The sequence below is a fragment of the Onthophagus taurus genome, chromosome 7 (assembly GCF_036711975.1).
Source record: "Onthophagus taurus isolate NC chromosome 7, IU_Otau_3.0, whole genome shotgun sequence".
In the NCBI taxonomy this organism is placed as follows: Eukaryota; Metazoa; Arthropoda; class Insecta; order Coleoptera; family Scarabaeidae; genus Onthophagus; species Onthophagus taurus.
Window position 1 is genome coordinate 37,592,522 of NC_091972.1, and position 26,647 is coordinate 37,619,168.

The 26,647-nt window shown below is 30.3% G+C and overlaps 2 protein-coding genes across 7 annotated transcripts in view; one reads left to right on the top strand and one right to left on the bottom strand.

Moving 5' to 3' along the window:
• The first annotated feature begins 7,604 nt into the window (after window positions 1–7,604).
• Window positions 7,605–24,246, top strand: LOC111415386 (angiotensin-converting enzyme-like). Its single transcript, XM_023047067.2, has 8 exons — window positions 7,605–7,818; window positions 8,056–8,320; window positions 8,384–8,685; window positions 8,748–8,939; window positions 9,179–9,546; window positions 17,334–17,695; window positions 17,759–17,920; window positions 24,020–24,246. The coding sequence occupies exons 1-8, from the start codon at window positions 7,701–7,703 to the stop codon at window positions 24,180–24,182; spliced, it is 1,932 nt and encodes a 643-aa protein (XP_022902835.2). The 5' UTR covers window positions 7,605–7,700; the 3' UTR covers window positions 24,183–24,246.
• Window positions 24,245–26,647, bottom strand: part of LOC111415355 (Talin_middle and talin-RS domain-containing protein rhea) — a 78,083-nt gene continuing 75,680 nt past the window's right edge. For 4 of the 6 annotated variants that reach the window (XM_071197676.1, XM_023047003.2, XM_071197677.1 and 1 more), the window contains one exon: window positions 24,245–25,924. In XM_071197676.1, the coding sequence (XP_071053777.1) occupies window positions 24,982–25,924 (943 nt within the window). In that variant the 3' untranslated portion in view covers window positions 24,245–24,981. The remainder of the gene's footprint in view (window positions 25,925–26,647) is intronic. The other 2 variants (XM_071197678.1, XM_071197679.1) reach the window with 1 other exon arrangement.

A 26,647-nucleotide genomic window follows, 5' to 3' on the forward strand; every position in this document is an offset into this window, starting at 1 on the left:
ACGCTAATGTCTTTCGTTGAAGTTTTAATTATGATTTTGACAATAACAATTGTTTAATTAGGTTGAAATTGATGTTAATATCCATTGATAGAAACATCCCGTGATAGAAAAAATTTCGGATTTTGTTGTACTTTTACTGGTTTATTTATATTTTTGTTGTCTATGGATTAGTTATTAATAAACCAGTAAAAGTACAACAAAATCCGAAATTTTTTCTATCACGTTAAACAAACTGGTATAATGGATATTAACTTCAATTTCAACCTAATCAACAATATTGGTACTACAGAACTAACCCATAGACAACAAAAATATAAATAAATCAGTAAAAGTACAACAAAATCCGAAATTTTTTCTATCACAATTGTTTAAAGAAATGTTTCACGACAGACAACTGACACAACCAACGTATAGGGTTAACGGTTAATGTTATAGGCCATAAATATCTGCCGGATAACTGTCTTATCGGCACCGTTGAGTACCCGATAAGTTATCCTGCAGATAATCTCACCGACAAAAATATCCGTACATTGTAATACAGCACAAACTAACTTATCGACCAGATAACGCTGTCGGGAGGTTTATCGGTATATTGTACAACCGGACCTTAGTCATTGTCAAAATGTTGAAGAATTTTATGTAATTTGAAATAAATTTGCGACTAATCAGAAATAAGTCTATTTTCAACGCATCCGAATGATTCAGTTCAACAAATATCATTACAGCTATGTTGTTTAAACACTTGCAGTTAAAGTACTCAAAATATGTTTTCCATTAATACACTTAACCGCAAAATTAACGCACCACTTATACAGGGTGTGTCTAAATTGATGCGAAAGATTTTAACTTTCATATAACTTTTTGGTCAAAACCACTTCTCCTTCATGTTATATAGCCCTCGAAAGCAAGTTTCTTATTTCTTGACATTTTACAACTAACAATTTGACATAACTTCATTTCTTTGACTAACAATAGCAAATCTCTGTATTAATTCACTTGAGCCTGTCTATTAGTTTTTTTTTTTTGTGATCAAACTAACAATTTTAGGAGAAAATATCAAGAGACAAATAAGTTGCGTATTGAATCCCTCTATTTAAATCAATTTTTTAAATAGAAAAATGTAGACGCATTAAAAAGTTCTGATGCAAAGTATTATAGTAGCATTTTCGGGTAATAAAAATCGTTAAAAAGTGTCATTTTATTACCAATAGTTATCTGCCAAATTTCATCCTTCCAAATTCCTCCATAGTGGATTTATTAAAGAAAAACCATTTTTTCCCCTAATTTTAGAGGGCTGTAACTTTGAGGAGAAGAGCAAAGTATGAAAGGCCCCCCTTAATTTTCGTTGAAAAATCACCCCTTAAAATCTTTCGCATCAATTTAGATACAACCTGTATATTTTGATTTATTATAATCAAAGTCAAAATTATCGTACATTTTGAAAAACATATTAAGAACAGAATACATAAAAAGAATTATTTCGATAATAACAATAAGTTTGAATTAAATGAATTGTAGAAAATAAACGAAAACTGAAAGTAAACAAAATCATGTAAAATGATCATTATTGTTACGAACACACTTCTTTTGAACCGTATTTAGGTTATCAGTAACTAGTGTTACCACCTCTGGCTGTTATTGTAGCCTGACATCGTCGTCGCATACTTTCAATTAGAGATCTGATGGTTTCTTGAGGGATATCTTTCCATACGCGAATAAGACTTTGCCGCAGCTCGTCTAAGCTTTTAGGTGGTGGATGCTGACGTCTAATCCTCTGGCCTATTATGTCCCAAAGATGCTCCGTTGGGTTCAGGTCTGGACTACAGGCTGGTCACTCGAGGACTTGAATATTAACATAATTTAAATATTCAGTAGCAGTATGTGCCGCATGTGGACTCGCATTATCCCGCATAAGAATGAACCCATCGTCAATGTAAGGTGCAAAAGGTATTACAAAAGGTTCTAAAATGTCTGTTATATCTCGTTCAGAATTCAGACGTCCGCAATCAACGAAGAAACGATAAAAAGTTTCGTGCGAGCTATTAAAGATATTGCAGCCCATACCATCACTGAACCGCCTCCGTATAATGTGGTTTCTTGAATATTACATGTGGAATATCTTTCATTCGGCCTTCTGTGCACTCTTGGACGACGATCAGAACTTACAAGGCAAAACCGTGACTCATCCGTAAATAACACCTGCTCCCAATGATCTTCCAATCCACGTGCCTTCTTGCAAAAGCCAATCTGTTTCTTCGGTGGAATTTGGGACCAGTAGCTGCCCGAAGTCGTAAATTTTGAGTACGAAGTCTTCTTCTTATGGTATCTTGACTAACAGCAGTGCCATGAACCTCGCTTAGTTGTATTTGGAGGCTTCGTACAGTAGTGAACGTTCCCTAAGTGCTCGAAGCATCAAAAATCGATCCTCCATCGCATTTGTAGCTCGTGGCCTGCCTTGGCCACGTCGTCTAGCATAATCGGGCTCTAATTGGTCTCTACAAATCTCTGCAGAATCCTACCGACCGTTGTATGAGCCACGCCAAACCTTCTACCAAGTTTGCAATTTGTTAGTCCTTCATTGGACAAAGTTACAATTTGAACACATTCATCACGATTTAAATTTCGTGTAGCACGCTTCATTATGTATCGCACGAATGACAGTTATCGTATCAATTGGTAAAACAATTAAAAAATAATGCCTACCTTTATTTTAGAAGTGAGGTTTATTTACTTAAAAATAAGCCCCTCATGAAAAGCTGCTATGATTTCAAAATTGACAAAAGGCGTAATAATGAACAAATTCATTCCATTCAGAGTGGTGCGTTAATTTTGCGGTTAAGTGTAGTTTCATTTATTTTTTTCCCCTCTCTTCTCCGGTACCACCCTTTTGGGTATTTCCTCGGAGGAATCATCGTCTCTTCTAATACAGGGATCGTTTAGGACTTCGTCTTAGGCATTCAGCTCCACAGGGTGACTCTTCCGCCGTCGTCTTACTGCTGGCTTCCAGGTAAGTATTGTAATTCTAAAAACTTTTTGTTTCAGACATTAACAGGAAGACTTACGTCGCTAGGAAGGGGCTCTTCATCCATACCGGTAAAGTTTGTTGTAATTACTGAACATTTCTACGTAACATATGTTAATTTTACTTGCGTTCAATCGGAAAAGATGGTCCTGATGTGTGTTCCAGAGACAGGACGTCGCGCCTTCATTTCTTTATGTAGGTAAGATAAAAGCGCGACGTACTGTCTGGACCGCACCATCTTTTCCGATTGAACGTAAGTTAAATTAACATATGTGGGTTTCTTGTTCACTTTTATTCTAAATCTAGGGGTTATGTTTTTATTTATTCACCAAAACATCGGAATTGTAACTTAAGTTTTATTTAATAGTTTAACAAAATAAGAGTATTAATTTATTTCACTATACTGGTCACCGTTTTGATCGAATCTAAAATAGAAAACAATTTTTACTGTCGCGTTTGAAATTTTCGCCCGTCGTTGATCTTACCGATCTTCTACGTTACATTGCTTTTCGACTACTGACTTCCCGCCTAGGAAAGTCGACTCGTCCCACTCCCGAGAGCCTTCAAGGACAAATCCTACACATATGTTACGTAGAAATGTTCAATAATTACAACAAACTTTACCGCAATTTTTTTTATCGAGCGGTTGCAAAGATATCGATCTCTAATGTGAGGGGCCTTGACTTTTGGCACGGATAGTAGGATGTAGTGATGGACCGAATAGTGATTTTGCGAAAAGCCGGATACCGGGTTCGGCCGAATATTCGGTTATCCAGCATATCTATCCAGCCATTATGGTTATAACTTCTGGTGCATTTCTGAAGTGATACCCCATATTGCCACATTATTGCGATATTTGAATAAAAATGAAATTAATAAGAAAGCTGATAAAATAACCAACCTTATCCAAGATACACAAGAACTTTTTTGATGCTGATTTAACTAACGAAGCAACTCTAAAAAGAGAATACTTTAATTAATAATTGGCGATATTTCCACAAGGATCCTTCAAGAAATTAATTTTATAGCGAATTTTGAAAATTATCGATGAAAATTTGAATCGAAAATTTTATAAAAACTTTATATATTGTTTTCTCAAAAACTAAAAGTTATTTTTCAAAACGGGTTGGTTCATTGGAAAGAGGACACTTTTATTAACATTTTGGGAAATTTTCATACTCTTATTGCAAGAAATGGATTTTATACGAATTTTTAAAACTTAATCGGCGAAAATTACAAAATTCGAAAAAATTATCGATCATTTCAAAAATTTATTTCTCATGAACTGAAAGTGATTTTTCAAAACGGCTTTTTGCATTAAAAAGAGGATACTTTAATTAATAATCGAAAGTGATAACAGCGGCAGTTCTGTTAGTAATAAATGTGATGAAACTGCAACAAGAGATTTTATATATCGTATAGGGATTGTTACAATGAGGTTGCTAATGACAACCCTGATATAAATAATAGGTAAGTAATAGGTTTTTAATATCCGGCCAAAGCCGGATATTTGGTAACTATCCGGTATTCGGCCACATGTTAAAAAATGGCCGGATAGGCTGGATACCGGATAGTTGCCGGATATCCGTTAAACCACTAATAGGATGATAATAGCGTTTCGCAGCTCTGTAGCGATCCGCAGATCAGTTCAGATTTTGGTAATTAATTATTGATATTTTTATTCATTCTCGGATAGAGGGGATCGCTGCTCGACTCATCCTTCCCTTCCTTTTCTTTTGTCTAATTGTTATAATTGTAATTGTTTGATTGGTTAAACCACGCGTTGACCAATAAGATCATTCTTAGAGTTAAGAGCGTCCAGGGGGAAAACGTTTTCCTTTTGTTTTCCTTTCCTCTCTTTTGTTTAATTGCTGATGTTGCAATCTCTAATTGGTTGAGCCATGTGTTGGCCAATGAGGACTTTCCTCGAGGAAAGAGCGTCCAGGGGGTAAAGGTTTAAATATTGAGGAGGAGCGCCTTTTACGACAGTTCGGTTTGGATTTAAATTAATTTCTTCGGCGAAGCACCCTATTCGGTTTCGGTTAAGAGTCTTAGTGTAAAGTCCGAGTAAGACTCCGGTAATTCTTAAGTTTGATGTAAGTTATTTAATTAATAATTATTAATTAACTTTTATTCGATCGGATTAAAATTAAAGTGTTATACTTTTGACGAGTCGCTCCTCTCAATATGATCGCTTTAACCCTTGGTAAGTCGTTAATGTTTTATTTCATATATTAACTTGTAAAGATTGTAACTAATTGCTTTGGCTTCTTCTGATTTGGTATAAACCTACGTAATATTCGATGTTATTTTTGAATTATTCATTTTATTAAATTGATCATTTTATAATTGTTGAACTTAGATATTTTTTGATGTTTTTAATTAAATTGCTTATACCGATTTTCAAGTAAAGTCAGGTAAATTACTAGATTAAAATTTCTCTTGTTAATCAATATAAAGTTTTCGAGTTATTTTTGTAGCTAAATTTTCAAGCGTCAATTTATTTTAACTTTAATTCTGTTTATTAATTTTAGGTTGTATTTTATTTCTTTTGCTATTGTTTTCGATTGATTTCACTTCATTAAATTTGTTATTTAAATTTGACTTGATTTCTTTTATTAAATTTCATTTAACTTTGCTCCCTAAATCCAAGCCGGCGTGACAAGGTTCTGCTTGTCGCATACGCCTTTAGCACGCCCACACAACAAAGTAAGAGCCGCTCCTTACAGCTCCTAGATTCTAATGCAATAATCGCCATCTCCTTCCCAAGTATCTCGTCAATCTTAATACAATGTTTGTAGAAGAAGAATGGAAAGACCTGGGAATAAGAATAAATGGGCAATGGTTGAACAGGCTAAAGTTTGCAGATAACATAGTACTTATGGGAAAAAACGAAACGGAAGTAAGGAAAATGCTGGAAATAATATCGAGAAGAGGGAAGCAAACTGGTCTGGAGATAAATATGAGCAAGACAAAAGCAAAGTACGTAAATTGTGAACAAAAGAATAAAATAATTGTTAATGGAAAGGAAATCGGCAAAGTAGGGCATTTCCTATATCTAGGACAAAAGATTACAACTAAAAACACAGGAGAAGAAATAACACGGAGTACGGCAATGGGATGGCAAATGTTTAACAAATACAAAAATATATGAAAATCAAACATAGAAATGGAGAAAAAGAAAAAATTGTGGGAAATGTGTGTCCTCCCTGTCATGATTTATGGATGCGAGACATACAACAAACAAAATAATTAAAAAGATTAGGGCAACAGCAAGGGCAATGCATAGAAGGATGATTGGCATTACGAAGAAAGATAAAAAAACAAAAGAATGGATAAGGGAAAAGTCAAACATCGAGCATATTGGAAGAATTGTATTGGATCGAAAATGGAATTGGGCGGATCATATTATAAGAGTACAAGATGAGAGATGGACCAAGAAAATCTTAGAATGGTACCCAACAGACAAAAAGAGAAGAAAAGGAAGACCAACTGCCAGCTGGGAAGATGAGTTTAAGAGGAGTTGTGGAGGAGTAACATGGCACAGGGTAGCTTGGGACCGACAAGAATGGAAGAGAATGGGAATTATTGGAATGCCATTGTTAAGAAAGAAAAAGTCGCCAAAACAAACAAGGAGCCAAGAAGAAATTTTAATTTGTTACATTTTTGATATTAATTTGCGAAAGTATGATTTTGATTTCTTAAATTTTGATTTTGTTCTGTTAAATTTTGATTTTGATTTGTTAAATTGTAAAAAGTTTATAAGAGTTGTTTCTTTTGTTGTTGACAATAAATGGCTATCTATCTATCTATCATAAATTATTATGATTAAATGGTTCAAACACCAATAATGCTATACCTCCACTATTTATATTATTTCTAAACTACTGTTTATTATAAACTATTATTGGAAGGTAAAAGTTCTTATTCAAATAGAATGAACGATTTATGAACAAAATAAGTTATTGATGTTTAAAGGTCAGAATTTAAAATTCGGAACACAACAACGATCCCTCTTAGAATCTGGGATAAATCTTGTTTTGCGGGTTCATTTATTTGCACATCCACAGTGTAAAGGAATCCAAAGAGACAATTTGAATAATAGCAGGGCGAAGCTCTTTGTATATCCGAAGGCGTATTTTATTTTCATTAAGATTTAACTACGTATCCGGAGATTCTCTTCGCGACTACGATCTCAACAAAATAAAAGAAACGCTAAATCTCGGAGCTATTTCCTAAGGTATCGCAAGCGAGAAGGGATTTTCTATTTATGACTCAATTAGGTAGCAGCTGAATTAATCTCGTGAAGATAAAAGAACATCCCTAAGGTATCACGGATTTCCTAATTAAATTAATTATATATTTCTTTTTTATTTTATTTTAAATGACTCAACCTTTTTTTATTACAAATTAACAAATCTACGTGCTTATTATATTAAACTGAAAATAATATGACATGAATCGTGACATATCGTGATCCAAGTCGGCCTCCGTTTTATCCACTGTTTTTCCTTCTTGTTTTTCAATTGAAATAAACGCAAGCGCGCTCCGAACAATGTTAAAACATAACGCTGAAAGCTGCTGTGTTACTTCAGTTACTTCAGTTTATGAACGCTCTGATTCGAGATAACAACCCAATCGAGATTAGAGTTAAGAATTATTTTGAAAGTGTCGCGATATGAAAATAAAAACTAAAAAGAAATGTTTGTTTTGGTTTTTTTGTGTAATTTTAATACATCTTAATCACGTTAAAACGTTTAATTTAAATGAAGAAGTGGCGTTAAATGAAGGGGATGGTAAGAAAGTTATTTTAATTGTAATTAAAATTTTTTTTAAATTAAAAATAAAATAACTTAAATAATGTTTTTGTGTTATCGCTTATTTAGCTTAATTAAATCTAATCTATGTTTGCTGAAGACATTGAAAGGTTTTGTAAATATTCCACCAACTTAATTACACGTAATAGCATATGGTTAATCGTTATCAATCAATTTAACATAATATTATTAATGGAAAATTGTCACCTATTTTAGATAATATCTCCATTACACGATGGATTGAAAGCGTTGAAAAAAATCTTAGCGTTTTTAATAAATACGCCGCTAAATTAACTTGGGATTTAGCAACTAATCCAACTTCCGAAATAGCTGATAAAGGATTAAAATTGCATTTAGCAAGAAATAATTGGAAAAATCAAATTTGTTCCTCGAATAAATGGGAGAAGGATCTTACTTATTCTCAAAGAAGAAAGTTTTATTTGTTTTGTAGAGGAGGACGATATAATAATGAAATGGCAAAGTAATGATACATCAATTATAAAATAAATTAGTTCAAATAAATTAATTCAAATTAATTATTTAGGATTTTCTTAGAGTTAATGAGTAATCTTTCTCGAATTTACAATTCAGCCGTTTGTATGCCAACCGATCAACCAGGATCTCTGCAATCTTTAGCTTACCCCTATCAAAACATATCAGATTATCCCACCCCTGGACAATGTCTTCGTGGAGAACCAGATCTTGAGAGATTAATTAAAAGAACCGATTTGAATCCAGATCAATTAAAATGGATTTGGAGGAGTTGGCATGATTTTGTTGGACCTTCAATGAAAAATGAATTTTCCGATTTTAATAGATTAGAAAATTTAGCTGCTAAAATGAACGGTAAAAAATGTTTTTCATCAAATTTAATTATTAATTTAATAAATTAATTAATTTAAACTAAGGATATGAAAATATGGGAGATATTTGGAAAGGAGAATTAGAAATATCAAACTTAGAAAACACCGTTTTTAATCTTTACGAAGAAATTAGACCTTTATACATTTTACTTCACGCTGTCGTTAGACACAAATTATTATTAAAATATGGCCCTTTAGAAATTGATCCTTTAGGACCAATTCCAATACATCTTTTAGGTAGGTAATTTTAAATAAAAATAAATCACAAACGTTATTTGTTCATGCAGAAAATATTGTTACATTTATGTATTATATACTTGAATTATCAAAGACGAAAACTTCGCGAACATCACGAATGAATTTTAGTAAAACCCCGAAGCGATTTGAAATCATTCATGAGTATATAACAAAATATTTTATGAAACAATTTAAATTATTCTTAATCATGATTAATAATTATTATTATTTGTACCCAGGAAATATGTGGGGGCAAGATTGGTCTAAATTAATCGATATATTTCTTCCCCCGAACGAAATGATTGATTTAGATAAACGAATTGAAAAGAAAAAGTGGAAAATTAAAGACTTGGTATTGCAAGCTGAAGATATGTATACTTCTATGGGTTTATATCCGATGCCTGAAAGTTTTTGGAATCATTCAATATTCGAGCAAAATGAGAATTTAACTATATGTCATGGTACAGCGGCTTTTATGTATAGAAAAGATGATGTTAGAATGTTAATGTGTGGAAAAGTTGATATGGAGAATTTTTATGTTATTCATCATGAAATTGGACATCTCCAATATTATTTAGCTTATCAAAATCAATCTTCTATTTTTCAGGTAAACTATTTAGTTATTTTGTATTATACTACAAACAATGCTCAACCACAATTGTTTCTACTAGCATTTGTTAATAAAGAATTTAACCAAAAAACATTAATTTAAAGATTTAGAAATTTTATGCTTTATAACTACAAATACAAAATAGTCAGAAATAAATTGTTTATGAATTGTGATTTAATGGTTTATTATGAACAATTTTTATTAATATAATTGTTATCCATAGTTTTTAATTATTGAATTAAAATTCATTCTGTTGTTAAATGTCTTAAATTTGTAATATTTCGGATTTTAAGTCTGATACGGTTTTTTACAACTACAGTTGAGTTATAATTACTTGTGGACATCATTTTTTGGCTGATTATAAACAATTCTCATCCAAAACATTTTCTTAGCATTTTCCATTTTAGTGTTGTAACAAAAATGTTCATCCAAAAATGTTAATTTTAAGATTAAGAAATGTTATGGTTTATCATTATAAATACGAAATAGTCACAAAGAAATTGTTTATGGATTATGATTTTGTGATATGTTACGATCAATTTTTATTAATATAATTATCATCCATAGTTTTTAATTTTAAACTTAAAATCCATTTTGTTGTTAAATTGCTCAACTTCGAAACGTTTTGGATTTTAAATCTGCTACGTTGGTAGGTAATAACCATAATTGGGTTAGAACTACTTGCGGAAATCAATTCTTTGGTTCATTATAAACAATTTTCATCAATAAATTTTTTTCTGGCATTTTTCATTTTCTTGTTATAATAAAAACTTTAGTTCAAAAACATCTATTCAGAGATTTAGGCATTTTATGGTTTATAAGTACAAATGCGAAATAGTCGGAAATAAATTGTTTATAGATTATGATTATGTGCTTTGTTATAAACAATTTTTATTAATATAATTATCATCAACTGTTTTTAATTTTATTATTAAAATTCATTTTGTTATGAAATCCCTCAAATTTGAATTTTTTAAACTTGAAATATTTGGCGTTTTAAATCTGTTGGGTTGGTAGTAGTCATGGTTATGTTATAATCGTTTAGGGATAATGTTGTATTTGTTAATTATAAATAATTTTCGTTGTCAACACTTTCTCTTAGCATTTTTCGTTTTCAAATTATAATAGAAATATGTCCAAATACTTAACTTTAGAGAATCCAAATTCCACGGTTTATATCTCAAAGTGCGAAATGTTTGGAATGAAATTATTTATGGATTTGATTTTTGTGATTTAGTATGAACAATTTTTGTTAATATAATTATTATCCACTGTTTTTAATTTTATTGTTAAAATCCATTTTGTTATGAAATGTCTCAAATTTGAAATGTTTAAGATTTTAAATCTGCTACGTTGGTAATAATCGTAGCTGGATTAAAACTACTTGCGGATATCATTTTTTGGTTCATAATAAACAATTTTCATCCATAACATTTCTTCCTACCATTTTTTGCTCTCGAGTTATAATGAACATTTTAATCCGATAACGTCAAATCACAGATGTTGGGATTTTATGGTTTATATATACAAATGTGAAATAGTGGGAAATAAATCGTTTATGGATTATGATTTTCTGATTTGTTATGAAGAATTTTTGCTAATACAATTGTCATCCAGAGTTTTTAATTTTTGAGTTATAATCCAATTTGTTGGTACATTTTTCAAATTTGAAATATTTGGGATTTTAAATCTGTTGGGTTGGTAGTAGTCATGGTTATGTTATAATCGTTTAGGGATAATGTTGTATTTGTTAATTATAAATAATTTTCGTAGTCAATACTTTCTCTTAGCATTTTTCGTTTTCAAGTTATAATAGAAATATGTCCAAATAGTTAACTTTAGAGAATTCAAATTGCATGGTTTATATCTAAAAGTGCAAATTGTTTGGAATGAAATTATTTATGGATTTGGTTTTTGTGATTTATTATGAACAATTTTTGTTAATATAATTATCATCCACTGTTTTTAATTTTATTATTAAAAACCATTTTGTTATGAAATCCCTCAAATTTGAATTGTTTAGGATTTTAAATCTACTACATTGGTAATAATCATAGCTGGATTAAAACTACTTTAGGATATCATTTTTTGGTTCATTATAAACAATTCTCATCTATAACATTTCTTCCTAGCATTTGTTGCTCTAGAGTTATAATGAACATTTTAATCCAATAACGTCAAATTACAGATTTTGGGATTTTATGGTTCATATCTACAAATGTGAAATAGTGGCAAATAAATTGTTTATGGATTATGATTTTCTGATTTGTTATGAAGAATTGTTGCTGATACAATTGTCATCCAGAGTTTTTCATTTTTGAGTTATAATCCAATTTGTTGGAACATTTTTCAAATTTGATATATTTGGGGTTTTAAATCTGTTGGGTTGGTAGTAGTCATGGTTATGTTATAATCGTTTAGGGATAATGTTCTATTTGTTAATTATAAATAATTTTCGTTGTCAACACTTTCTCTTAGCATTTTTCGTTTTCAAGTTATAATAGTTCAAGTTATAATATGTCCAAATACTTAACTTTAGAGAATTGAAATTGCACGGTTTATATCTAAAAGTGCGAAATGTTTGGATAGAAATTATTTATAGATTTGGTTTTTGTGATTTATTATGAACAATTTTTGTTAATATAATTATCATCAACTGTTTTTAATTTTATTGTTAAAATCCATTTTATTATGAAATCCCTCAAATTTGAAATGTTTAAGATTTTAAATCTGCTACGTTGGTAATAATCGTAGCTGGATTAAAACTACTTGCGGATATCATTTTTTGGTTCATTATAAACAATTTTCATCCATAACATTTCTTCCTACCATTTTTTGCTCTCGAGTTATAATGAACATTTTAATCTGATAACGTCAAATCACAGATTTTGGGATTTTATGGTTTATATATACAAATGTGAACTAGTGGGAAATAAATCATTTACGGAATATGATTTTGTGATTTGTTATGAAGAATTTTTGCTAATACAGTTGTTATCCAGAGTTTTTAATTTTTGAGTTGTAATCCAATTTGTTGGTACATTTTTCAAATTTGAAATATTTGGGATTTTAAATCTGTTGGCTTGGTAGTAGTCATGGTTATGTTATAATCGTTTAGGGATAATTTTGTATTTATTAATTATAAATAATTTTCGTTGTCAACACTTTCTCTTAGCATTTTTCGTTTTCAAGTTATAATAGAAACATGTCCAAATACTTAACTTTAGAGAATTTAAATTGCGCGGTTTATATCTAAAAGTGCGAAATGTTTGGAATGAAATTATTTATGGATTTGGTTTTTGTGATTTATTATGAACAATTTTTGTTAATATAATTATCATCCACTGTTTTTAATTTTATTATTAAAATCAATTTTGTTATGAAATCCCTCAAATTTGAAATGTTTAGGATTTGAAATCTGCTACGTTGGTAATAATCATAGCTGGATTAAAACTACTTGCGGATATTATTTTTTGGTTCATTATAAACAATTCTCATCTATAACATTTTTTCCTACCATTTTTTGCTCTCGAGTTATAATGAACATTTTAATCCGATAACGTCAAATCACAGATTTTGGGATTTTATGATTTATATCTACAAATGTGAAATAGTGGGAGATAAATCGTTTATGGATTATGATTTTGTGATTTGTTATGAAGAATTTTTACTAATACAATTGTCATCCAGAGGTTTTAATTGTTGAGTTATAATCCAATTTGTTAGTACATTTTTTAAATTTGAAATATTTGGGGTTTTAAATCTGTTGGGTTGGTAGTAGTCATGGTTATGTTACAATCGTTTACAGATAATGTTGTATTTGTTAATTATAAATAATTTTCGTTGTCAACACTTTCTCTTAGCATTTTTCGTTTTCAAGTTATAATAGAAATATGTCCAAATACTTAACTTTAGAGAATTCAAATTGCACAGTTTATATCTAAAAGTGCGAAATGTTTGGAATGAAATTATGTATGGATTTGGTTTTTGTGATTTATTATGAACAATTTTTATTAATATAATTATCATCAACTGTTTTTAATTTTATTATTAAAATCCATTTTGTTATGAAATCCCTCAAATTTGAAATGTTTAGGATTTTAAATCTGCTACATTGGTAATAATCATAGCTGGATTAAAACTACTTGAGGATATAATTTTTTGATTCATTATAAACAATTCTCATCCATAACATTTCTTCTTACCATTTTTTTCTATCGAGTTATAATGAACATTTTAATCCGATAACGTCAGATTACAGATTTTGAGATTTTATGGCTTATATCTATAAATGTGAAATAGTGGGAAATAAATCGTTTATGGCTTATGATTTTCTGATTTGTTATGAAGAATTTTTGCTGATACAATTGTCATCCAGAGGTTTTAATTTTTGAGTTATAATCCAATTTGTTAGTACATTTTTTAAATTTGAAATATTTGGGGTTTTAAATCTGTTAGGTTGGTAGTAGTCATGGTTATGTTACAATCGTTTACAGATAATGTTGTATTTGTTAATTATAAATAATTTTCGTTGTCAACACTTTCTCTTATCATTTTTCGTTTTCAAGTTATAATAGAAATATGTCCAAATACTTAACTTTAGAGAATTAAAACTGCACGGTTTATATCTAAAAGTGCGAAATGTTTGGAATGAAATTATGTATGGATTTGGTTTTTGTGATTTATTATGAACAATTTTTGTTAATATAATTATCATCCACTGTTTTTAATTTTATTATTAAAATCCATTTTGTTATGAAATCCCTCAAATTTGAAATGTTTAGGATTTTAAATCTGCTACATTGGTAATAATCATAGCTGGATTAAAACTACTTGAGGATATCATTTTTTGGTTCATTATAAATAATTCTCATCCATAACATTTCTTTCTACCATTTTTTGCCCCCGAGTTATAATGAACATTTTAATCCAATAACGTCAGATTACAGATTTTGGGATTTTATGGTTTATATCTACAAACGTGAAATAGTGGAAAATAAATCGTTTATGGATTATAATTTTCTGATTTGTTATGAAGAATTTTTGCTAATACAATAGTCATCCAGAGTTTTTAATTTTTGAGTTATAATCCAATTTGTTGGTGAATTTTTCAAACTTGAAATATTTGGGGTTTTAAATCTGTTGGGTTGGTAGTAGTCATCGTTATGTTATAATCGTTTAGGGATAATGTTGTATTTATTAATTATAAATAATTTTCGTTGTCAACACATTCTCTTAACACTTTTCGTTTTCAACTTATAATAGAAATATGTCCAAATACTTAACTTTAGAGAATTCAAATTGCACGGTTTATATCTAAAAGTGCGAAATGTTTGGAATGAAATTATTTATGGATTTGGTTTTTGTGATTTATTATGAACAACTTTTATTAAAATAATTATCATCCACTGTTTTTAATTTTATTATTAAAATCAATTTTGTTATGAAATCCCTCAAATTTGAAATTTTTAGGATTTGAAATCTGTTACGTTGGTAATAATCATAGCTGGATTAAAACTACTTGCGGATATTATTTTTTGGTTCATTATAACCAATTCTCATCTATAACATTTTTTCCTACCATTTTTTGCTCTCGAGTTATAATGAACATTTTAATCCGATAACGTCAAATCACAGATTTTGGGGTTTTATGATTTATATCTACAAATGTGAAATAGTGGGAGATAAATCGTTTATGGATTATGATTTTGTGATTTGTTATGAAGAATTTTTGCTAATACAATTGTCATCCAGAGGTTTTAATTTTTGAGTTATAATACAATTTGTTAGTACATTTTTTAAATTTGAAATATTTGGGGTTTTAAATCTGTTGGGTTGGTAGTAGTCATGGTTATGTTACAATCGTTTACGGATAATGTTGTATTTCTTAATTATAAATAATTTTCGTTGTCAACACTTTCTCTTTGCATTTTTCGTTTTCAAGTTATAATAAAAATATGTCGAAATACTTAACTTTAGAGAATTCAAATTGCACGGTTTATACCTAAAAGTGCGAAATGTTTGGAATGAAATTATTTATGGGTTTGGTTTTTGTGATTTATTATGAACAATTTTTGTTAATATAATTATCATCAACTGTTTTTAATTTTATTGTTAAAATCCATTTTATTATGAAGTCCCTCAAATTTGAAATGTTTAAGATTTTAAATCTGCTACGTTGGTAATAATCGTAGCTGGGTTAAAACTACTTGCGGATATCATTTTTTGGTTCATTATAAACAATTTTCATCCATAACATTTCTTCCTACCATTTTTTGCTCTCGAGTTATAATGAACATTTTAATCCGATAACGTCAAATCACAGATTTTGGGATTTTATGGTTTATATATACAAATGTGAAATAGTAGGAAATAAATCGTTTATGGATTATGATTTTCTGATTTGTTATGAAGAATTTTTGCTAATACAATTGTCATCCAGAATTTTTAATTTTTGAATTATAATCCAATTTCATGGTAGATCTTTTTTTGATTTTCAATTTGAAATATTTGGGATTTTAAATCTGTTGGCTTGGTAGTAGTCATGGTTATGTTATAATGGTTTAGAGATAATGTTGTATTTGTTAATTATAAATAATTTTCGTTGTCAACACTTTCTCTTAGCATTTTTCGTTTTCAAGTTATAATAAAAATATGTCCAAATACTTAACTTTAGAGAATTTAAATTGCGCGGTTTATATCTAAAAGTGCGAAATGTTTGGAATGAAATTATTTATGGATTTGGTTTTTGTGATTTATTATGAACAATTTTTATTAATATAATTATCATCCACTGTTTTTAATTTTATTATTAAAATCCATTATGTTATGAAATTCCTCAAATTTGAAATGTTTCGGATTTTAAATCTGCTACGTTGGTAATAATCATAGCTGGATTAAAACTACTTGAGGATATCATTTTTTGTTTCATTATAAACAATTCTCATCCATAACATTTCTTCCTACCATTTTTTGCTCTCGAGTTATAATGAACATTTTAATCCCATAACGTCAAATAACAGATTTTGGGATTTTATGGTTTATATCTATAAATGTGAAATAGTAGGAAATAAATCGTTTATGGATTATGATTTTGTGATTTGTTATGAAGAATTTTTGTTAATACAATTATCATCCAGAGTTTTTAATTTTTGAGTTATAATCCAATTTGTTGGTACATTTTGTCAAATTTGAAGCATTTGGGGTTTTAAATCTGTTGGGTTGGTAGTAGTCAGGGTTATGTTACAATCGTTTACGGATAATGTTGTATTTGTTAATTATAAATAATTTTCGTTGTCAATACTTTCTCTTAACATTTTTCGTTTCCAAGTTATAATAGAAATATGTCCAAATACTTAACTTTAGAGAATTCAAATTGCACGATTTATATCTAAAAGTGCAAAATGTTTGGAATGAAATTATTTATGTATTTGGTTTTTGTGATTTATTACGAACAATTTTTGTTAATATAATTATCATCCACAGTTTTTAGTTTTAGAGTTAAAATCAATTTAGTCGTTAAATGCTTCAAATTTGAAATGTTTAAAATCTATGTTGGCAATAGTCCCAGTTAGTGTCTTGTGTAATCGTACATTATCTTTAACTCTTCATCAGATGCACAATTACTGCCCTTCCACATCAATTCGCATGCTCATTGATACTGGGAAAAAACTAATCGATAGTTTCCATATAAAATCTGTCATTAATCTTTTTTATTTTTTGAGCAGCTATTTACTTAATTTTTACTTTTTATACTTGACCATTTAATAACTTTATTATTTTAGAGTGGCGCAAATTCTGCGATGCACGAAAGCATCGGAGATTCAATAATGCATGGAGTCTTATCACCGTCTCATCTCCACCGACTTAATTTAATAACAGACGAAGAACTCATTGATCCAAAAACAGACTTTTATTTACTTTTAATGCAAGCCTTAGCGAAAATCCCGGAAATCCCATTTTCTTTAATTACCGATAAATACAGGTGGGATATCTTTTCCGGTTACATCGATAAAGATCATTATAACGAAGCGTATTGGATGTTAAATAAAGAATTAAGAGGAATCGTCCCACCGGAAAGAAGGGGTGAAGAGTTTTTTGATGCCGCTGGAAAATTTCATTTATCCGATAATACACCGTATATTAGGTAAATAAGATGAGTAATTTTTAATTTATTAATGTAACTATGAAAGAAACTTTAATATTTTAGGTATTTTTTAAGCAGCATTTTGCAAATGGAAATTTTTAAAGGACTTTGTGAAATTTCCTTGTATGGTAAAACTCAAGGGGATGATGATTATCAAGAAAATAATATTTTTCCATTACATAAATGCGATATTTATGGATCTAAGAAATGTGGAAGGCATTTATTGTAATTATTTAAAATTTATTTATTATCATTAATGTTAAAAATTTCTCATAACTCTATATACTATGCACGCCAAAAGTAAAAGCCTCTCAATTTAATAGCGCTAAAGTTTATTATAGTTACTGAATATTTCTACGTAAATTTTCTATGTGAATTTGAAAATGTTTGGGTCAGCGGTTTTTCTTTTATCGCGAGTATGAAAAAGTACCCGATTTTTTGGGTGTCGGCAACACTATCCACTTTACGACTTTTTTTCAAAAACTATATGACTAAAATATTGCAATTTTGAATCGGTATCAGGCTACTATTTTTAATGCTAATCTTGTAATAATTGTAGAAGATCTAGGTTTCGTTCCCCTTCTGCTTTTTTTTATCATTCCACGTATGGCGACAAAGCGCGGAATTGCGAGAAAAATTGTATTTTCTATAATTCCTTTAAAAAACAAAGTGCCTCTTCATCTCTTCAAGTTCCATAAAAATTTAAAAAAAATGTTTCCGTAGAGAATAGTCATTAAATAAATTCAAAATTCAATCCAAACAAAATATATAAACGATAAACTAACCCAGTTATTAACGAAATCAGTTCTCGCTTGTATGTTTACGACAATCAATCCTGTTTCAACTTTCTTATTGATACAGGAGCAGACATCATGCAGACAACTTGGCTGAATGATGAGATTAGGTCTCTCATGCGGGAGCGCAATCATGCTAAGTTATTGTTCGAACGTAGCCCTTCTGCTGCCAATCATAAGAAGAAGAAAGACATAAAAGACTGCACTACTGTCAGAGGTTGTCTGGAGCCATTCATAAGACATTTTGTAAAACAATGCGATCACTTGGTGTTATAGAGTCTCCCACAGATCTACCCACTATTGATGCTGCTGCTCTAGTAGAGTATTTTGCGGATTCTCCTGTGGTGGTTGGTAAAATAACTAGGCAGAATACTATTAATGAAATCCTTGCATCTACCAACGAGCTTTCCTTTTCATTCAGCTTGGTTACACATGCTGAGGTCCGGGATGTTTTAACTTACTCCAAGTCCACAGTGTCGGAGCAGATGGTATTGGACTCAGATTCCTCTTACCCATTCTCGATATAGTTATTACTGCCCTAACACATATTTTCAACTGTTCTTTTGAACAGTCTATATTTCCGTTAATTTGGCGAATCACCTATGTTATTCCTACCCCAAAAATTAAATCTCCGTCCCATGTTGGTGACTTTCGACCCATTTCTATTCTATCTACGTTGTCAAAAGTTATTGAACGTTTAGCTTTTGGTAATAGCATTTTGGTGTCAAAATTTCGTAGTTTTATTCAGTTATTGCGGGTTGATGTTAATTCTGAAACTATGTGGCGCTCATTGGCATAAAACTTTTTTTGAAGAACTCATACCCCGCCGATTGTTGCACAAGCGGCCATCAATTTTGCAAATATTTTACCACCGGACACTAAGAATTTCATGTATAGAATTTTTCTTATTGTAAATTAGAAATTATTTGTTTTGATAAAAAGCCACGTAACATACTACTACAGCACTAATTATTCACTTCAACCACTGTGATTCGGTCTATGGTCCCTGCTTAACTAAAGAAAATCAAAGAAGGGTGCAGTATGTCCAGAATAGCTGCCTCAGGCTGATTTATGGCATACAAAAATATCAGAGAGTTTCACATAAATTGGCGGAGTGTGGTTGGCTGAATATGCATAATAGGATGACTCTACATAGAGGAGTAGTTTATTTCAAAATCTTAAAAGACAAAATTCCTGTTTATTTAAGTAATAAAATAACCTACCGTACTGATGTACATAATGTCAATACTCGCAGAAAAGATTCACATACGGTGCCACGTCACGCGTCGACTGCTTTTCGGAATTCATTTACATACGGCATCACAGTTTTTTGGAACACCCTTCCTCGCCCATTAAAAGTGTTAAACGTGTCAAAGTTTATTAAATACAGACGGTATCTATGTGAGCGACAGACAAGATTGAATTAGTTTTCCTTATTATACTCAGTTATATATATATATTTTTTTTTGCGCTGTTATGGATTATTTGTTGTTATAGTACATAGGAGCCAGGGGAAGAGCAGGCCTCACTACCAAGGTGTTGCCTGACCTGGCTACCTAATTAACCTTCTTAATTTTCTTTATTATGTAAAGTGATTTATATGTAAAAGATTTTTGAGGGTTAATAAATTGCATTATTATTATTATTATAATTAAGATCACCGATGATATTAGATCTGCTTGTAATAAGCGTTGTGTTACCTTGCTAATGTTACTTGATTTTAGTAAGTCCTTTGATCGTGTGGACCATACCCCCTGTTAACTAGGTTTTCTGCTATTGGTTTTACTTCTTCTTATGTATCTTGGTTCCAGTCCTACCTTTCTTATCGGTCTTTATGTGTCCGCGTCGAATCTGTACTCTCATCCCTTGTTGACATCAAATGTGGAGTTCTCCATAGTAGTGTACTGGGTCCTTTGCTCTTCACAATTTTCATAAATAGTATTAGTGATGGTATCTCGTGTAACTATCGTTTGTATGCAGATGACCTTCAACTTTATATTTCGTCAACTGTTAACAACCTCCCAGATGCGTTGTTGCATCTTAACAACGTACTCTCTAGCGTGCTTGACTGGTCTAGACGTCATGGACTTAACCTGAATCCAGGTAAAACGCAAGCCATTGCATTTGGCACTCGCCCGTTGCTGGCACAATTTAATTCCTTAACTACCCTTCAACTGAGGCTTGGCGACACCGTTATTCCGTTTTCTAATATGGTCAAAAATCTTTTGGTGTTGTAATGGATTCGGCGATGTCTTGGCGGCCACAAGTTCAGGGAGTCTGTAAGAGGGTTTACTTCTGTTTCCATACTTCCTCCTGTTGTACGTCGTAATCTTTGTTATTCTCTCATTTTCCCACACATTGATTATGTCGATGCTGCGTATCCCAATCTGTCCACAGCCCTTCGGGGTAAATTAGAAAAACTTCAGAACAATTGTATACGGTACATTTTTGACTTTGGAAAGTTTCAGTACATTACTCCATATCGTAACAACCTGCAGATGATGACTTGCCAGAGTCGCAGATCATTTCGTATGCTTACTATGTTGTACAAAATTGTCCATACCCGCACTCCTGCTTATTTGTCCGATGCCTTTCACTTTTTAGCATCACATGACTTGCCCACTCGATCAATGTCGGACTCTACACTCATGTTTCCAGTCCATAGTACTGAAATCTACCACAGATCTTTTACAGTGCAGTCGATTGCGTTGTGGAACGATTTGCCTGCCGTTGTTTGCAATGCAGCTAGTTTAATAAGTTTTAAATAATGCCTTGAGGCGCCATCTGCTATTTTTTCAACTATCTTCTTCTTGACCTATACGTGCTTGTTTTCTTCTCTAGTCTGCCTTTCATCTATCTTTTACTGCACGTTTTTTGTGACTGTTACCTTCCTTGTAGTAACTGACTGTCGACCCGTTACATAACTCAAATATGGTCATTCGCTCAGTTCTATTAGCACATTATTTAGTATTACTTATTGTTAGTAGCCATAATTATTTATTTAAAATTTCATATACACTGTTACTAGTTGGGTCTCTTGTAAGATATCGCTTATTGCGATAAATTGATCCATTTGCCTTGATGTCTATATTTGTTATGAATGTATATATTTATGTAAATATTTGTTTTTGAGGCAATAAACATTATTATTATTACATCTCTGTGCTTCCTTATCAATTCTTTCGTAACCGTACCGGAGATGGTACACCCATAATTACATATGGAAAAAAGTTATTAACGTTAACTTTACAATTGAGAAGAAATTTTCCAACAAACTAATTATTGGTGCTAATTTTTTAAACAAATTCGACATTTTCGTCGACATCAAAAACCGTCGTTTAATTGATATTACCACAAAATTATCCTCAATAGGTAGCATTTCAAATACTTTCATACCAATACCCAAACTTTTCTCTATCGAAACTAAATTCACTTCTCTCGTTAAATCTTTCCCAAAATTAACTTCATTCAACAAAATTTGAGTACCTGGTAACGCTTGGTATCTGACGACAATTTTCTTGTTAAGCTTCGTCTCCATTGCACATGGTGCCCAAAAAAGATTCGAATGATTGGTGTCCCTGTGGCGACTATCGTCAGTTGAATCTTGCCATAGTACCTGATCGCTATCCATTACCTCAGATCCATGACTTCAATCTTCATTTTCATGGTTGAACAATATTTTCTAAAGTCGATCTAGTACATGTAGATAGAATATACCATATGATACCATGACCAGTTAAATGTTCCAAATTCATCCAAATTGAGGGGCCTTAACTTTTGGCACGGATAGTAGTGTATAAAATTTAATTAATACTTAATACGTTCAACGCTACTTCTTCAAATCGTCAAATTATTGAGTTATAATCGTTTATAGATATTTCTAGATAAGAAGATATATCTCAAAACTTAAGTGAGATATCGGCGTAAGATAACAAATGATTTACAGCAAATTTAAATAGTGTTTATTACGTTGAAGATGATTTCTTCAAATATTCACATTTCTGAGTAATGATGTTTTGAATACAAGAACAGTTTTTTAGCTTTCCACTCAAGAACTATTTAAGATATGAGTGTGAGATAAAAAGTCTTTAAAGCTAAATTTTAACTAACGTTTAATATTTATATTAAACAAATATAAAATATTATTAGTCATTTCTTCAAATCTTCAAATTTTTAGACTATAATTTTTTTAATTTAAATCATATATCTGATATTATTAATATCAGATATATGATATTTATAATATTGTATATTGATATTTGTTCGAAAGAATAATTGGTGATATTTTCACAAGAATCCTTCAAGAAATTAATTGTATAGCGAATTTTGAAAATTATCGATGAAAATTGCAACATCGAAAATTTTATTAAAACTTCAAATACTATTTTCTCAAAAACTAAAAGTTATTTTTCAAAACGTGTTGGTTCATTGGAAAGAAGACACTCTTATTAACACTTTGGGACATTTTCGTACTCCTATTCCAAGAACTGGATTTTATACGAATTTTTTAAACTTAATAGGCGAAAATTGAAAAATTCGCAAAAATTCTCGATCATTTCAACAATGTATTTCTCAAGAACTGAAAGTGATTTTTCAAAACTTCTTGTTGCATTAAAAAGAGGATACTTTAATTAATAATTGGTGATATTTTCACAAGGATCCTTCAAGAAATTAATTTTATAGCGAATTTTGAAAATTGTCGATGAAAATTGCAACATCGAAAATTTTATCAAAACTTCAAATATTATTTTCTCAAAAACTAAAAGTTATTTTTCAAAACGTGTTAGTTCATTGGAAAAAGAACACTCTTATTAACACTTTGGGAAATTGTCATACTCATATTCCGAGAAAGGGATTTTATACGATTTTTTAAAACTTAATCGGCGCAAATTGCAAAATATGAAAAAAATGTCGATTATTTCAAAAATTTTTTTCTCAAGAACTAAATGTGATTTTTTAAAACGGCTTTTTACATTAAAAAGAGGACACTTTAATTAATAATTGGTGATATTTCCACAAAGAACTTTCAAGGAATTAATTTTATAACGAATTTTGAAAATTATCGATTAAAATTGCAACATCGAAAATTTTATCAAAACTTCAAATATTATTTTCTCAAAAACTAAAAGTTATTTTTCAAAACGGGTTGGTTCATTGGAAAGAGGACACTTTTATTAACACTTTAGGCAATTTTCATACTCATATTCCAAGAAGTGGATTTTATACGAAATTTTAAAATTGAATCGGCGAAAATTGCAAAATTCGAATTTTAATATTCGGCCGGATTTTAAAAAATGGCCGGATAGGCCGGATACCGGATAGTTGCCGGATATCCGTCCCACCACTAATTTTAAAGCAAATTTAACCAATATTTAATGTAGTCAAGCTCATTTCTATAAATCTTCAAATTTTGAATTTATGATTTTTTATATTCAATCACAAAAAATTATTTTGTATTACATTTTGAATGAAATAATTTTCAATGATTTCTTAATTTATAAAATTCAACATTAACGTTTATATTTTTTAGAGACATGATGCAACAAGGATCTTCAATTCCATGGGTAGACGCTTTAGATATTCTCATTGGAAAACGAAAGTTATCTGCAAAACCTCTATTGGAATATTACAAACCCATTTATGATTGGTTAACACGCTATGTAAAAAACAATAATGTACCTATAGGTTGGTAAATAAGTCATTTGTAGTTTTAATCAAGGTGTTTTAACGAGTGTATAATTAATAAAAAAAAAACATCAGCATATATATTTTATTGGATTACTTTTAATCAAACAAACATTCCGTAAAACTAAGTAAATTTAAAATTAAAAAAATTGAATTGAATAACAGGCACAGTTACAAGTCTTTTAAAACTTTTTTCTTTTTTGTTTCTCTTTTTAAATATATAGTTTAAAGTTAGGCACTCTAATTATGTATATTTTTTTGCATATTTATAATTTATTATATTAAACAAAAAAATCGTTTTGGCACTAAGAAAAATAAAAATTACCTACATACTAATATTAAAGAAAAGCGCGATAATATAACGTAAATTTATACAAAAACTATGATGAAAAAAAAAATGTTTTGGTTACACAATTACTACTTCACCTAAAATAACACCTCTTTGTTAACGTAAATAATATGATAATCTAAGTGGTTATTTAGCACCATCTTATTGATTAATACAAAAGATTTTTTCATTAATTCACTTCAATTGTTATTATAATTAACGATTTAATAAAAATTCATAAAACTATATTACATTTTTTTGTTGATTGACGAATTTTTTGATGTCAGACGATTAGAAAGGCACAAATTCATTTTAAAAGTATAATTAAAGAAGAAATGAATTATTAAAGCTTTTATGTTCTTGATTGTATACATTGTATGTTAATTTCAAGCCCAAAAAAGAAACGGCGTTTTTTTATTTATTTATTTACATTACATCTTTATAATACACCACCTCAATAACGATAATTATGGCTTAATTTATTCAAATTTAAAATTTTTCGTAGACGTTTCCTGTTTAGTACTTCTCGTCATCGAGACCGTTTTCTTTTCCGTTACATGTTGCGTCATCGATTTCTTCAACATTTTTTGTTCTAAAGTTTCACCTCCATCTTTAAAACTTGGCACATCGCTAAATGACTCCATTTGCGTCGAAAAATTCGACGAGAAATTTTTCATATCGCTTCCGTTTTTAAAATGATCTTGAAATGATTTTTGGTCGATTGGGCTATGCTCTAATTTTGACGGTGGGGAGCTCGTGTAATATTTTTCGCTCATACTATAAGAGTATGGTTCAGAATTGGATTGATAAGTTTCGTATCTATAAGTATTCGTTTGATAGCCATCGGGGGTTTTGAAAGTATTGGAAGACACCTCGGAAGTTACGTAGCCTGGGTGAGTCGAAGACCCAATCCCACCTGAAGTTATCGTTCGATATTCATCTATTTTTAAGGGGGTATCAAATTTAGGAATCGATGATTGAATTGAAGGCATCGTTGGCGGTATCGTTGATGAATAGGGTGATTTTGTTGGCACTGCGTATTGACCTATTGAACCATAATTTTGTGGGTAATTTTGTGAATAATTTTGAGTTGTTCCATAAATCCCACTTCCGTACGAATGAGCATCGTACGTTTGTGTATTAGAAACTGATTGATTATATCGGTTATCAGGACTATAAGATGTAGGTGCTTTTGGATAACCATATGTGTTGTAAGGAGATGTCGATGGTTGATTGTAGTTATTCCCACCTCCATAAACTGCCGAATCTAACGCGTTCGTTTCATGTAAAATTGACGATTTTATTTTCTTTTCTTGGTCTATCATGTTAACTTTTTCTGGACTTTCTAAATGGGTAAATTTCTCGTTGTAGGTGTTGTATTGGTGAGGTTTGTATTGATGTTCTTGTTGATAATAATCGGTTCTAAAAGAACAAAAATAATTATTATCGAGTTTTTAAGACAATCATTTTAGATGATCGTCCAATAAGTTTTATATTGGATAATATACAGAAAAAATTATTATTCAAATTTTTCTTAAATATTATTAATTATTAATATTATCATATTTAATTCTAATGAGAATGCAGAGAAGACGATATGACGAAGCAAGCCGAAAAAATTGGACATATACAGGGACATATAATGAACCAAATGAAAGTTGTTCTGTGAGAAGGGGGAAACAATATGACGATAACATTTTTTGACCTTAACCTTATTCTCAAGGTCATATGAAGGTCACCACCAATTTTTTAAATGGCACATAAAATCTATATAATTTTTGTATTCAAATAGTTTTAAATATGGTTTATTTATAAAAAAAATGATTAAACTATACTGTTAATCAACAAGTATAAAATTCCCCACCCACTTCAATACATTTATTAACCCTTCTACTAAAACTTTCTTTACATCTTAAAAGGTTTTCTTGGTTAGTATTTCTGCATGCATTTTTTATCTGCTCTTTCATGTTTTTTGGCGTAGTCGGTACTTCGCGATAAACATTACCCTTAAGGACACCCCACAAAAAAAATTGAGAGGTGTTAAATCAGGTGATCTGGCAGGCCAGGAAATTGGACCTCCCCTTCCAATCCATCGCCAAGCATAATACCGATCTAAAGCTTCACGTGCAATATGTGAAAAATGTG

Excerpts from the sequence above, each read along its gene's own strand:
- LOC111415386 (XM_023047067.2), top strand. The coding sequence starts at position 7,701 with ATGAAAATAAAAACTAAAAAGAAATGTTTGTTTTGGTTTTTTTGTGTA. Across the intron at positions 7,819-8,055 it reads GGCGTTAAATGAAGGGGATG|ATAATATCTCCATTACACGA; the intron begins GTAAGAAAGTTA and ends CACCTATTTTAG. Across the intron at positions 8,321-8,383 it reads TATAATAATGAAATGGCAAA|GATTTTCTTAGAGTTAATGA; the intron begins GTAATGATACAT and ends TTAATTATTTAG.